The 12,949-nt window shown below is 59.6% G+C and overlaps 1 protein-coding gene across 1 annotated transcript; it reads left to right on the top strand.

The window, feature by feature from the left end:
* The first annotated feature begins 459 nt into the window (after window positions 1–459).
* SKOR1 (SKI family transcriptional corepressor 1) lies at window positions 460–4,352 on the top strand. Its single transcript, XM_054272947.1, has 8 exons — window positions 460–2,433; window positions 2,508–2,604; window positions 2,890–2,997; window positions 3,076–3,147; window positions 3,347–3,421; window positions 3,494–3,568; window positions 4,108–4,173; window positions 4,255–4,352. Exons 1-8 carry the CDS (start codon window positions 460–462, stop codon window positions 4,350–4,352), a joined length of 2,565 nt encoding a protein of 854 aa, XP_054128922.1.
* Window positions 4,353–12,949: the final 8,597 nt, after the last annotated feature.

Here is a 12,949-nt window from a genome sequence, read left to right as displayed (position 1 = left end):
CGGAGCCCGCCGAGAACCGGCACGACACGGCACGGCCCGGCGAGCCGGCACAAAGGGAAGGGACGCGGCACCTCCCGGGAACTCGGCGCGGGAGGAGGCGGAGGTGGTGACCCCCCCGGGGTGCCCTTGCCCCGGGCTCCCGGGGCCGCTCAGCCGCGGGGCCGCGCCCGGATGCGGCGGCGCTCGGTACCGGCGGCCGCGGGCGGGGGATGCGCTCCAGCCTCGCCCGGACCCCGCCGGCCCGGGAGGGTCCTGCGGCAGCGCCCGAGGGGCTCCGGGTCGGGGCCGGCAGCGCAGAGCGAACAGCGGAACAGCGGCCGGGCCGCGCGGCGGGGATCGGGCGGGCCGCGGAGCGCGGGGCCCCGGGAGCGGCGGGCCGGGAGCGGCGGCGAGGCCCCGGGAGCGCCTCTAACCCGCGCCTTTCCCCGATTTCGTTTTGCAGGGGCGTTTTGGGGGGGAATGGAGGCGATCGCCAGTCAGATGGGAAATGGGAGAGATGCAAGCTCCTCCCCAAATTCAAAGCAAGAGCTGCAGCCGTACCAGGGCTCCAATACCCTCAAGCCCAACCAAGTGGGTGAGACCTCCCTGTACGGCGTGCCCATCGTGTCCCTGGTCATCGACGGGCAGGAGCGGCTGTGCCTGGCACAGATCTCCAACACGCTGCTCAAGAACTACAGCTACAATGAGATCCACAACCGGCGCGTGGCCCTGGGCATCACCTGCGTGCAGTGCACGCCGGTGCAGCTGGAGATCCTGCGGCGGGCCGGGGCCATGCCCATCTCTTCCCGCCGCTGCGGCATGATCACCAAGCGGGAGGCGGAGCGGCTCTGCAAGTCCTTCCTGGGCGAGCACAAGCCGCCCAAGCTGCCCGAGAACTTCGCCTTCGACGTGGTGCACGAGTGCGCCTGGGGCTCCCGGGGCAGCTTCATCCCGGCGCGCTACAACAGCTCCCGCGCCAAGTGCATCAAGTGCAGCTACTGCAGCATGTACTTCTCGCCCAACAAGTTCATCTTCCACTCCCACCGCACCCCGGACTCCAAGTACACCCAGCCCGACGCCGCCAACTTCAACTCCTGGCGCCGCCACCTCAAGCTCAGCGACAAGACGGCCACGGAGGAGCTGTCGCACGCCTGGGAGGATGTCAAGGCCATGTTCAACGGCGGCACCCGCAAGCGGACCTTCTCCCTGCAAGGGGCGGCCGCCGGCGGGCCCGGGGCCGGCTCCCCCGCCGCCAAGGCCGCCCTGCACCCGCCGCCGCCCGCCGGCCCCGAGCTGGCCCCGGCGCACAAGAGCCTCCGGTGCAGCGGGCAGGAGGCGGCGGGCGAGCGCGGCGCGCTGGGGCTGGCGGCGGCGGCGGCGCACGGCGGGGCCGCGGGCGCGCACGGCGGGGCGGGCGCGGTGCGCAGCTACCCGGTGATCCCGGTGCCCAGCAAGGGCTTCGGGATGCTGCAGAAGCTGCCGCCGCCGCTCTTCCCGCACCCCTACGGCTTCCCCGCCGCCGCGTTCGGACTGTGCCCCAAGAAGCAGGAGGAGGCGCTGGGCGGCGCGGGGGGCGGCGAGGCGGGCAAGGGCGGCGCGCTGCCCCCCGGCATGTTCTGGGGACCCCCGCACCCCCACCCGCACCAGCCGGCCCAGCCGCCGCACCAGCCCGGCGCCGCCAAGGACGCCGGCGTGTACCCCTCGTTCCCCGTGTTCTGGCCGGCCGCCGGCAGCCTGCCCGTGCCGCCCTACCCCGCGCAGAGCCCGGCCAAGGCGGCCGCCACGGCCGTGGTGGTGGCGGCGGCGGCAGCGGCGGCGGCGGCGGCGGCCGAGCCGGCGGGGCTGGCGGGGCGGCACGGGGAGCTGGAGGGCTCGGAGCCCTCGGGCAGCGGCCGGAGCAGCGCCACCCCGCAGGAGGGCGCGGGCGCCGAGGGCGAGCGCTGCCCCAGCGCCCTGTCGCGGGCGGCGGGCGAGGAGGAGCGCTCCGGGGACGAGGCGCTGCTGGCGCCGCTGCCGCTGCCCAGGAAGGGCAGCTACCTGTCCGCCTTCCGCCCGGTGGTGAAGGACGCCGAGAGCATCGCCAAGCTCTACGGCACCCGCGAGGCGTTCGGCGGCGCGGGGCCCCGCGGCCCCGGTTACCTCTCGCCGGACTTCCTCAGCGAGGGCAGCTCCAGCTACCGCTCGCTGTCCCCCGGCGGCGACACGGCCGAGGAGCCCGAGGTGGACGTGGAGTCCAACCGCTTCCCGGAGGACGAGGAGGAGGAAGGCGCCGCCGTGGGCCCCGCCGAGGGCCGGGAGCCGCCGCCGCCGCGGCTGCTGGCCGGGCCCGAGGAGCCGCCGCCGCCCGCCGGGGCCGAGGGGCCCGAGGAGAAGGCGGGCGAGGCGGGCGCGCAGGAGGGCGGCCCGGGCCCCGACGGCAGCCCCGAGCGCAGCGGCAGCAGCGGCGCCTACGAGGTGCGGGGCCGGCAGGGGGATCTGCGCTCGGGGGTCGCCGGGGCCGGGCCCGCTCCTCACTCGCTCTCTTGCAGGTGTTCGCGGCCGAGAGGGGGGAGCTCCTGCAGCCGCTGAAGCCCGCAGCGTCCCTGGGAGCCCCCGCCGCCTTCCTGTGCGCCCCCGAGGCCAAGGGTAACGCGGGCTCGGCCCCGGGGGGGCGCCGAGGGGCCGCTTTCGTTTGGGGCTTTGGGGAGAAAAGCGAAACAAACGGGATCCGGGCGGGGAGCGGGGCCGGTGCGGCGGGGATGGGCCGGCGGGGCCGAGCTCCTGCCCGCAAGCTACTTTCCAACGGCAAAGCGATTAGGATGTCCGCTAAGAAGGTTTTAACGAGGGCTTTGTCCGTAATTATGTAATTAAGGATATATCAGGACCATACTTTCATTGCTTACGGTTGAAAATCGGTTTATTAACTTTAAGAGCAAGATAAAGAAGACAATCACTCCGCGGCGGAGGATTTAGAGAGCAGAAAATCCTATCAGGACCAAAGGAATGTCTCTCATGCCAGCCCTGTAAATACCGACAGAGGTAAGCACCGCTCCGCGGGGCGATGCGCGGCCCCTCCGCGGGTCCCCCGGCCGGGCTGACGCCGCTCTGGCCCCGCAGGCGAGGAGGGGCTCGCCATGGATGTCACCGGGACGCAGCTGGTGGAGAAGGACATCGAGAACCTGGCCCGAGGTGAGGAGCGGGGCTGGGGGCGCGGGGCGGGGGTCGCGGCGCCCCCCGGCCCCTGCCCGCGGCTCGGGATATTTGTGTTTTGTGCAGGAGTGATTAACTCCTGTGATTAATGTAACGTAATGCGATTAGCGCCGCGCTGAGCCGCCTCCAGATGGAAAAGTGCGGGCTCCCCTCAACCCCGCCGTGTATTTTTAAACAGATGAGTTACAAAAACTGGTCCTGGAGCAAATGGAGCTGAGGAAAAAGCTGGAGAGGGACTTCCAGAGCCTGAAAGGTACCGGTGCCCCATCCCCTGCCCACGCCCCGGCCGGGCGGGGGGGCGCCGCGCTGACCCCCGGCCCCACAGATAACTTCCAGGACCAGATGAAGCGGGAGCTGGCGTACCGGGAGGAGATGGTGCAGCAGCTGCAGATCGTGCGAGGTAAGGCCGAGCCCGTTAGCATTTTTATTTTTGTTTTATTTATTTAATTTCCCTTAAAAAAAATTAACTTCATTTTATTTATTTCTGCTTTTTTGTTTGTTTGGCCGAGGGGTTTTCAGTTTATGTTTTGGGGTTTTCAGTTTATGTTTTAGGGATTTTTTTTTTGTTGGTTGTTTTCTGTTTGTTTGGAGTTTTTTTTGTTTTGGTTTTTTTTCTCCTGTTTTTTGTTGATTTTGTTTGGGTTTTTTTGTTTTGTTTTGTTTTTGCTTTTGTTTCGTTCTGTACCTTTTCTTGCCCTCCAACTCCTCTCGCGATTCCGAGCTGCGAGGAATCGTTCGCACGGCAGCGAACTAACCTTCGCTCTCGCAATCGCTTCCACTCGGGCTAAATTAAAAATCCGAGCCCTGAAACGCCTTACCCGGCGAGCCGGGAGAGCCGTGCCCGGCCCTGCGCCCCCGTCCCCCCGTCCCCCTGCCCCGGGTGCCCCGGGGCGGGCTCAGCCCCACGGGACCCTCAGCCAGCGCCGCTCCCCATCGCAGACACGCTGTGCAACGAGCTGGACCAGGAGCGGAAAGCGCGCTACGCCATCCAGCAGAAGTTGAAAGGTACCGGGGGGGTCTCGGAGGTCTCGGGGGTCCCTCCCCGCCCGGGGGGGGCTCCGGGGGTGACGGCTGGGTTCCTTGCAGAGGCTCACGACGCGCTGCACCACTTCTCCTGCAAGATGCTGACCCCGCGGCACTGCAGCGGGAACTGCTCCTTCAAGCCGCCGCTGCTGCCCCAGTGAGCGCCGGGCCCCACGCCGAAGCCATGCGGGCAGAGCCCACCCAAGCCATGCCCACGAGGAGCCACCTGTACATAGAGGACGGAGCCCGGCTGCGCTCGGACTGCGCCAGGGCGGGGGCGGCCCCCGCTCCGCCCGCCCCTCCCTCCCCGTGTGTCCGCTTCTTCCACCCTCGTCCAGACTGGAAACAAAAGTGGCGATGTGCAATGGATATAAATGTACTGTGATTCTCTTGGTACAGTATTTGTCGGATTTTTATTTATTTATGATGTATATTTATCTCCCCCCCGCCCTCCTCTTTTCCCCCCGTCCCTGTAAATTCTGGATGTAACGGCACTTTAACGGGCGGCCCGCGACTCCCGAGGCACAACAACGCTCGCCCGCTCTGGGGACAGCCCCCTCTGTACGTGACTTTGGTTCTTTAATAAAAACACACTTGGAGAAGCCGCCTGGTGCGTGGGGCTGGCCCGGGGCCGGGCCGGGGGTGCCCCGGGCTCCCCGCGCAGCCGGAGCTCATTAATGCCCATTTATATGCTCCTTTCACACATGAAGGTACCGCATTAATGAGCTCGGAGCGCGGGCGCGGAGGTGCGCGCACACCTATTGGCCCGAAATAGCCGGGGTTTAGCCCAGAAATAACCTGGCAGCGCTGCGGGGCCGGGATGGGGAGAGGCGGCACCGGGGCTCGGAGGGGATGCGGGGAGCACCGCGGGACCGGTACCGGGAAGGGATGCGGGGAGCACCGCGGGACAGGCACCGGGAAGGGATGCGGGCCCGGAGCATCCCGGGGAGCGGGGCCGGGGCTGCCCAGGCGGGGTCCGGCCGGCCCCGGGAGCCCGGCGGAGAAGGAGCCGCTGTTAATTAGCGCGGGGCTCAATTAGCGCGGGGCTCATTGGGCCGTTCCGCGGCCTGGGGCGCCACCGCGTGGGCGCAGCCGGAGCTGCAGCTCCTCAATTCCGGCCCTGATTCCGAGCTCGGGATCGGCTGAGCGGGGCAGCATCGCCCACCCAGCCTGAGGGGAGGAGGAGGCGCTCCCAGCCCGAGCAGGTGGGCACGCTCGGGTGGGATGAAGGCTAAAAACCTCTGGGGCGGAGGCCCAAATGGGGGTTTTGGGTTTTTGTCTGTCTGGGTCTCAGAGAACGTTCTCAAGGCTCCTCTGCCCCATCCCTGGAGTGCCCAGGGCCGGGTTGGACGGGGCTTGGAGCAGCCTGAGACAGAGGGAGGGTCCCTGCTCATGGCAGGGGCTGCAACGAGATGAGCTTTAAGGTCTCTTCCCAGTCATTCTGGGATTCTTGGATTCTTCCTCTGGTCACAGCCACCCTGCACAGGACACCCCGAGTGTGACCCTGAGCAGAGCAGCGGGGCTGGTGGCACCCCCAGGTGAGTGCAGGGGGGATCACCGGGCAGGACACGGAGGGGACCCAGGTGTGACCCAGGGAGGTGAATTTGGGGTCTGAGTTGAGCTGAGAGGCCCTCACTGAGGGAATGAAACATTTGGACATTTTGGAGCTTGTAGAGGGGCAGCAGAACCTTTCCCTCTCATTTTGTGCCACTCGGGGTCGTTGGTGCCACCTGACAGGAGTGGCACCGGGTGACCCCACAGAGGAGGTGCCCTGGGTGTCTCTCCAGCCCATAATTTCACCCAGGCCTCGCTGAGCCCACCTGCCCCAGCGGTGCCTCCCAACACAGGCACAGAAATGAGCCATTAGGTTGTATTAATATTGCCCCACTACTTAGTGCTCATTAAAATGTGCTTTGCAGAATTTAATATGCAGCTTGAAATGACACAACGTATTAAGTGCTTAATATACTAGAAATTATGAAACTATTACAGTCTAAGTAATATGAAATAATTAGAGTGAATTAAACTTCACTGGCAGAATGAGGGAAAGGCTTCAATTTTTTTATAGTTGGTGGGGTTGTTTTTGTCGCTGTTGTTTAGTCTCAAAATAGTTGAATGTGGTAACAGCTCCCGAAAATAAACAGCCAGAGTCAGGATTTTTAAATAATTAAAGCAGGAAGGCGCCTGTGTGTGGGGAACGGGGGAAGCAGAAGGTTCTGCGGCCGCAGCGGATGGAGCCGCTCTTTCGGGCGGGTGGCGGAGCAGCCCCGGGAGCGGCTCAGCCTGGCCCGGCCCGGCCCCATCTGCCGCTGCCCTGTCCCTGCCGGGGGCTCCCGGGGACACATCGGGGACAGATCGGCTCCTGCTGCCGGGCTGGCACTGCCCTGTGCGGGGCAGCCCCACCTGGGGGTGCGGACAGCGACCCCCGGGACAACCCCTTGGGCAGGGATCTCCCCCTTGGGAAGCGCTCGGAGCCACCAAGCGGGTGCTGGGGTTGAATTCCGGGGCCTTTTCCCGGCGGGAGGCGATTCCCGGGGCCGGGATAGGGTTTGGGGCTGGGGATGCCCTCGGGAGCGTCTCCAGCAGAGATGCCAAGTGCCAGGTTTGGGCAGGGGGTGGGAATGGGTGGGAGTGGACGGGAATGTGCCGCTGGGCACCGAGCGTGTCCCAAACCTCTGCTGTTCCCCGTGTGGATGAGTTTTAGATGGGATTTTGGGATGGAATTCCCTGTGAGGGTGGGGAAGGCTGGGCTGGAATTCCCAGATTTGCTGTGGCTGCCCCTGGATCCCTGGCAGTGCCCAAGGCCACCTGGAGCACCCTGGGATGGTGGCAGGTGTCCCTGCCATGGCAGGGGTGGCACTGGACGGGCTCTGAGCTCCTTCCCGCCCCAATTCCCGATTCCTGGAAGGCGCCAGGAGGTGGCGGCTCAGCCCAGCCCAGCGCTCCCCTCCGGAGCCGGGACCGAGCGGAGCTTTGTGCCCGGGCTGCCCCTGGGCAGGCACAGGCTGGGGCCAGCCCGGGCAGGACGCGACATCCGCCCTCCCCATGTCACTGTCCCCGCCTCTGGGGTGTCCCAGCGCTGCTCGCTGTGCCCAGGGTAAGGACAGCATCGATCCCGAGGGACGGCGCTGCCCCGGTGCCGGCGGGACTTTGTGCCCCGGGCCATCACGGCCCGGCCGGTTCCGCTGCTCGTTCCCTTATCCCGTCCCCAAATCAGCCGCGAGGATGCCGCGGACGCTGCGCCAAAGCCCCGCCGGAGCCAAGGTAAATAAACCCCGCTGTCCCTCCCCTCCATCCCCGAGCGCCCCAGGAACGATCCGTGCCCGCCCCAAAACTCCCTGGGGACGCATCCCAGCAGGATCTGCTCCATCACCTTCCCAAGGTGTCCTCTGGGCTTCGTCCTCCCCTCCCAGACCGAAGCTGGAGCTCCAGGGGCTTTTCCCAGCCCAGCCTTGCTGGGACCCTCGGGGATGCTGCCAGGATCCTGCCCACCCTGGATGCGTTTGTTCAGGATCTGAGCAGCACCTGAAGGGTTCAGGTGTGACCAAAACACATCCCTGGTCCCACAGGGATGCTGGCAGATTCCCAGGATCCTGCCCACCCTGGATGGGTTTGTTCAGGGTCTGAGCAGCACCTGGAGGGTTCAGGTGTGACCAAAATGACCCCGTGAGCTGTTGGTTGCCTGCAAATCCAAAAGATCTTTTTTGGGATAAATCCCAACTGCCTCAGGGTCTGGCTGAGGACAAGGTGATGTTTAGTCCTGGCCTGGCTGGAGGTTCCTCCTGCCTTACCTTAATTTTTTGGGGAGACTCGTTTAATTTGAGTGATGATAAGTCTGGCCGGTGTCCTTTGGGTTGAAATTCAGCATTTTAGGGGTGAGTGTGAGCAGGACAGCAAAGACCTGTGCATAAACAGGGGTGTCCACATGTGAGGAGAGGTGGGTTTAATTAAATTGATTAAATTTTGGGTGCTAAAAAGACTTTTTGTGTGTTGCTCTGTTGTGAGAAGGGAGTGAGCAGGGCAGCTCTCCTTGCTTACAGAACTACTTTTAATTCACGTAACAAAGTGAATGAAATGATTTTCCTGGAAACTTAAACCACATTTTCCTGGGGGTTTTTTGCCCCTCAAAAGCTGACAATCCCTCCATTTGATCTCTTTTCTGAGTCTTACAAAGTTATGGGATCTGCTCCTTTTGGAGGGATTGTTTTGGAGATCTTGCACCTCAAGATTCAATCATAAGATTCTGCATCTTATTTGATGCTATTTTGGAGATCTCCAGGCTGAGCAGCTCCATCTCCTCCCCCTGCCTTCGCAGGGGGGTGTTTCAGTCCCTCCACCTTCACAGCCACCTCCAGGAGCTCCCTGTCCCTCCTGTCCCAGGGCTCAGGACACTCCTGCAGGTGAGGATGAGTGGGGCAGGATCCCCTTCCCGACCCCTGGCATGGTGGGAAATGCTGCACAACTCCTGCCCCGAAGGAAAACCCCCTGGCAGAGGCCAGGAGCCCTTTTTGGGGATCCTCTGGCGCTGCCCTGGCTCTGGGGCTCAGCCTTGGCCTGGAAGGGCCGTTCATGTCCCCTTGCCCAGCTCGCAGGGCCCTGCCAAGTCTCGCACGTTTTAATTCTCTCCTTTCCCAGGCATTCCTGGGTTTATGGCTCTGCTCAGCCCGCGTGCAAAGCTCCCTCCAGAGGGTCCCCCCACGCCATAACCCTTGTGGGCTCCCTGGGGGAACCCGACGTGCTGCTCCCTGGAAGGTTTCCACCCGGGCAGGGGCTTTAGGCTGGATTTTGTGGGAATCTGGAAGCTGGCGGGAGCTGTGTCTCTGGGATTCTGTCTGAAGCTGGGGCTGTTACTCTGCTGCCTGCTTTAAAGGCTGCCTTGTTTTCAGGTAGGATGGATTTGGGAACGCGCTAATTGTGTAAAAATGAATGAGAAAGGGGGGAAAAAAGCAGAAACCTGGGGGAAAATGGATTTTAGTGATGCCTGCACCACGTTGAGGAGCACATTTGGAGCTGGTTACCCTCTGCAGCACGCGGCCAAGGCAAACACCACCAGCCCAGCCAGCTTTGGCTGCGTGCTTGCCATAAACCATTGCAAGGGCATCCAGACTAGCACAGCCCTGGAACCACTTCTAGGATTAGGCCTTACTCCCTTGAAAAATAAACCTTGGCAGGAGCTCCGTTCTCCCCAATAAAAATTCCATTTTCACAGCTCCAATCAAGTTTTCCAGAGCCGTGGTCCAAATGAGAAACTGCACACAGAATCCCTGACCCGGGAGGAGGAGATGGAGCCCTGCATTTAGGGCTGTGCCAGGCGGGAAATTTCCAAAGTTCTGGGTGTCCCAGCCATGGCAGAGCCCTGGAGTGTCCCAGGAAATCTGTCCTGGCACAGCAAAGCTCTGCCACGACCAAATCCCTGCTCCCAGGTGGGCGAGGCTGCTCTGCAGTGAGAGCTGGCATTGCCCAGCCTGGAGAGGAGAAGAGAGAACGTTCTGGAATATCTCAGAGCCCTTCCAGGGCCTGAAGGGGCTCCAGGAGAGCTGGAGAGGGACTGGGGATGAGGGATGGAGGGGCAGACACAGGGAATGGCTTCCAAATGGGAAATTCGAGTGGGGTTTTGGGGAGGAATTGTTCCCTGTGAGGGTGGGCAGGGGCTGGGATGGAATTCTCAGAGCAGCTGTGGCTGCCCCTGGATGTTCCCAGGACCAGGGCTGGACATTGGGGCTTGGAGCAGCCTGGGATGGTGGAAGGAGTCCCTGCCCATGGAAGAGGACAATTCCAGAATTCCATGATTCCATGAACTCGTCCATTGGGCCTGTCTGTGAAAGGAGAATCCTCACCACGCTTGATCTCCGTGTCTGAAGATGCTCAGGAACAAAAACCCCAGGTGAGGTTGGGGCTGGAATGCTCCGTTGGGCTCCCAGTTGTGGCAGCACGCTGGATCCCGTGGCACCAGGGGTTACAGAACACCTTTTATGGAGCTCTTGGCAGGAGAACAACGTGTAAAAATAACAGATGTGGCAAATCACAACCACGTTCCGAGAGCTCGCTGCAGCTCGGGTTTGAGAAAACAATGGACTGGGTTTAAATTGCTTTGGGTTTTTTTGGTTTTCTTTTCTGCAAGAAAACCTCCATGGGCAAAGAAATGGTTGAAAGAATGGGGAAAAGGCTGAAAGTGCAGATGGGGGTTTGCCTAAAGGAGCTGACATGGGGCGGAGGGTTGAGCCGTGGAGAGCTCCTTGGTGCCTGCAGTGAGATTTTCCTTCTGAGGGCACTGAGTTCCTGGGATGGATCCCAAGGGAATGAGGTCCTCCAGTGTCCCCATGAGCAACTGTCCCTCTGGGACACCCCTGTGGAAATGTGGCACTGTCTGAGGTTGGGAATGTGGATGTGGCTGGGGGTGTGTGCTCTATCACATCTGTCAGAGCTGGGGCTGTGATCCTCTGCTCATTGGGCAGGTTTCTTTATCTCTCCCACAGCCAATCCTCCCTCCAGGAGATCTCTGCTGTTCATGGGCCATTAATTATCAATTATCTTCTGTTCATGGATCATTAATTATTAATTATCTTCTGTCCATGGCCAGCAAGTGTCCCTGCATGGCTGATCAAATTCCATCATCCCATGGGGAGATGCTCCGCCCAGGGGAGGAGCCAAGCATTCCTACCTGGATCCAATCTGAGGTTTGGGACACCCCAGCAGCCTCTGCCCCCTGCATTCCCAGAGGAGCGGCTTTCTGCTGCCCTGCATTGCCAGAGGGAGCCCAGGCCCATCTGCAGCAGCCCTGGAGCTGCAGAGGAAAACTCCCCCCTTGTGCAGGATCCCTGCTGCAGCAGAGCCACAGCTGGCACTGCAGGAGGGCTGAGCCCCCACGGGATGGGGCTGTGCCACCATCCTGACACAGGGCCTGTTCTGACTCTAGCAGTGTTGGTTTGTATTACTGAATTTTTAATTTTTTAAATCTTAATTTTATTTTTTAAAATTTTACTTTTAATTGCAATGTTTATTTTAAATTTTAATTTTAATTTACATTTTTTAAATTTTAATTTTTTATTTCTAATTTTTATTTTTTATTTTTCCTAATGAAGAACTGCTATTCCCGCTCCCATATCTTCGCCCGAGAGCCCCTTAATTTCAAAATTACAAGAATTCAAAGGGAGAGGGTTTACATTTTCCATTTCAGGGGAGGCTCCTGCCCTCCTGAGCAGACACCCGTCCTTCCAAACCAGGACAGGCACTGGGGAAATGGCTGGGTTGGTGCCTGGACCGTTCTTGGAGGGATTTTCCAGCCTGATGATCCCCTGATGGTCCCTTCTGCAGAACCTGCAGGTTTGGGATGAGCTGGGAGCACAGCAGGGAATACCTGTGGCTGTATCCGTGTTTTCCCGGGGCTGTATCCGTGTTTTCCCAGGGCTGTATCCATGTTTTCCTGGGGTTTTCTGGGATGGGCTGGCTCTGCAGCTCCTCAGAGGTGCTGGGACCAGCAGCAATGTGGATTTTCCCCCAGGCCCCTCCCAGGAGAGCACAGCAGAAGGGACAGGCTGTGCCTGCCCGGCTGATAAAGAGGAACAAACTCAATCAAGCACCACCAAACCCCTCTGTTTGCCATGGGACACGGCGTCCTGAGAACCTCAAACCACACCCAGCCCTTTAAACCACAGCAATAATGGGATATTGCTGGGGGTTGGGTGCTTTTTTTTGTTTTAAACCCTTTTTTTAAATTTCAACCCTTTTTTTTTTAATTTAAACCCTTTTTTTTTTTTTTGTTTTAAACCCCTTTCCTGGCCATCATTTCACAGCTGATTTTTACTTGGACATATGGGAAATCCCTGGTGCAGCAGGTCCATCATAACCCCAGTTCCCAGAGGGGAATTTGGCCTCCGGGATGTGCCATTAATCCATAATTTATTGTTTGGGAGAGCCCAGATGTGAGCACAGGAGCAGGCACTCCACAGCAATTTTGGCCAAGAGGTGCCAATTATTTCTTGGTATCATTTGAAAGAATTTTGGGTCCCCAGACAGGAGAAAACTGCAGGACATCTTCAATGGGAAGGGAAAAAGCAGTGCTAACAGTCTGTCTTTATTAGCAGAGAAAAGAAAGATATTTTAGCTAAAGGCTTCCAACTTGAAAAAAAAAAAAAAAAGGAAAATTCAGCTGAAAGAGAGAAGTCACTGTTTTGAAAGAGTTCGTTGGGTGGAGACATCAAACAGAAAGGATCTTGTGTAATTCTGCTTTTTTGGTCTAATGCTAAATTCACCCCTTTATTCCTTGGCTTTCCCACAGGGAGTTGGCTGAGGAATGCTGAGGGAAAAGCTGAATTTTGGAATTTTGGAGAGGCTGAAGCATGTGGCATCTCCCAGGATCAGCCCCAGCCTCTGCTGTCTCTAATTTTTGCCCAGACATCTGATATTCCCGAGCTCTTCCCATCCTCCAAGGCCTCTGCAAGTGTTAAGTATTTTTTTGCATCCAGCAAATGGAACAATAAGGGAGGACTTAATTTTCCCATCTGTCAACTCATCCCGAACAAATTGTACGTCTTCCTCTTCGGAGTGAAATCTCAGCTAAATTAAAACATTTACTGTTCATTTTCATGTAGCAGAGGTTCTGCAGGAAATTCTGTCATCACATTTCTGCCTGGTTTGGTTTTTTTAAAATTTTTTTTATTTTAATTTTATTCTTCTTTTTAAATGTGTCACAAATGACGGATGGTTTGGTTCTGGAGCTTGGGCAGTGGCTCTGTCTGAGGTATCCAGCCTGGAATTG

Source organism: Melozone crissalis, unplaced genomic scaffold, assembly GCF_028551555.1.
Source record: "Melozone crissalis strain CALT ecotype California unplaced genomic scaffold, PUWL_Pcris_2 ptg000014l_1, whole genome shotgun sequence".
Lineage (NCBI taxonomy): Eukaryota > Metazoa > Chordata > Aves > Passeriformes > Passerellidae > Melozone > Melozone crissalis.
This window is presented reverse-complemented; position numbering and strand designations above follow the sequence as displayed.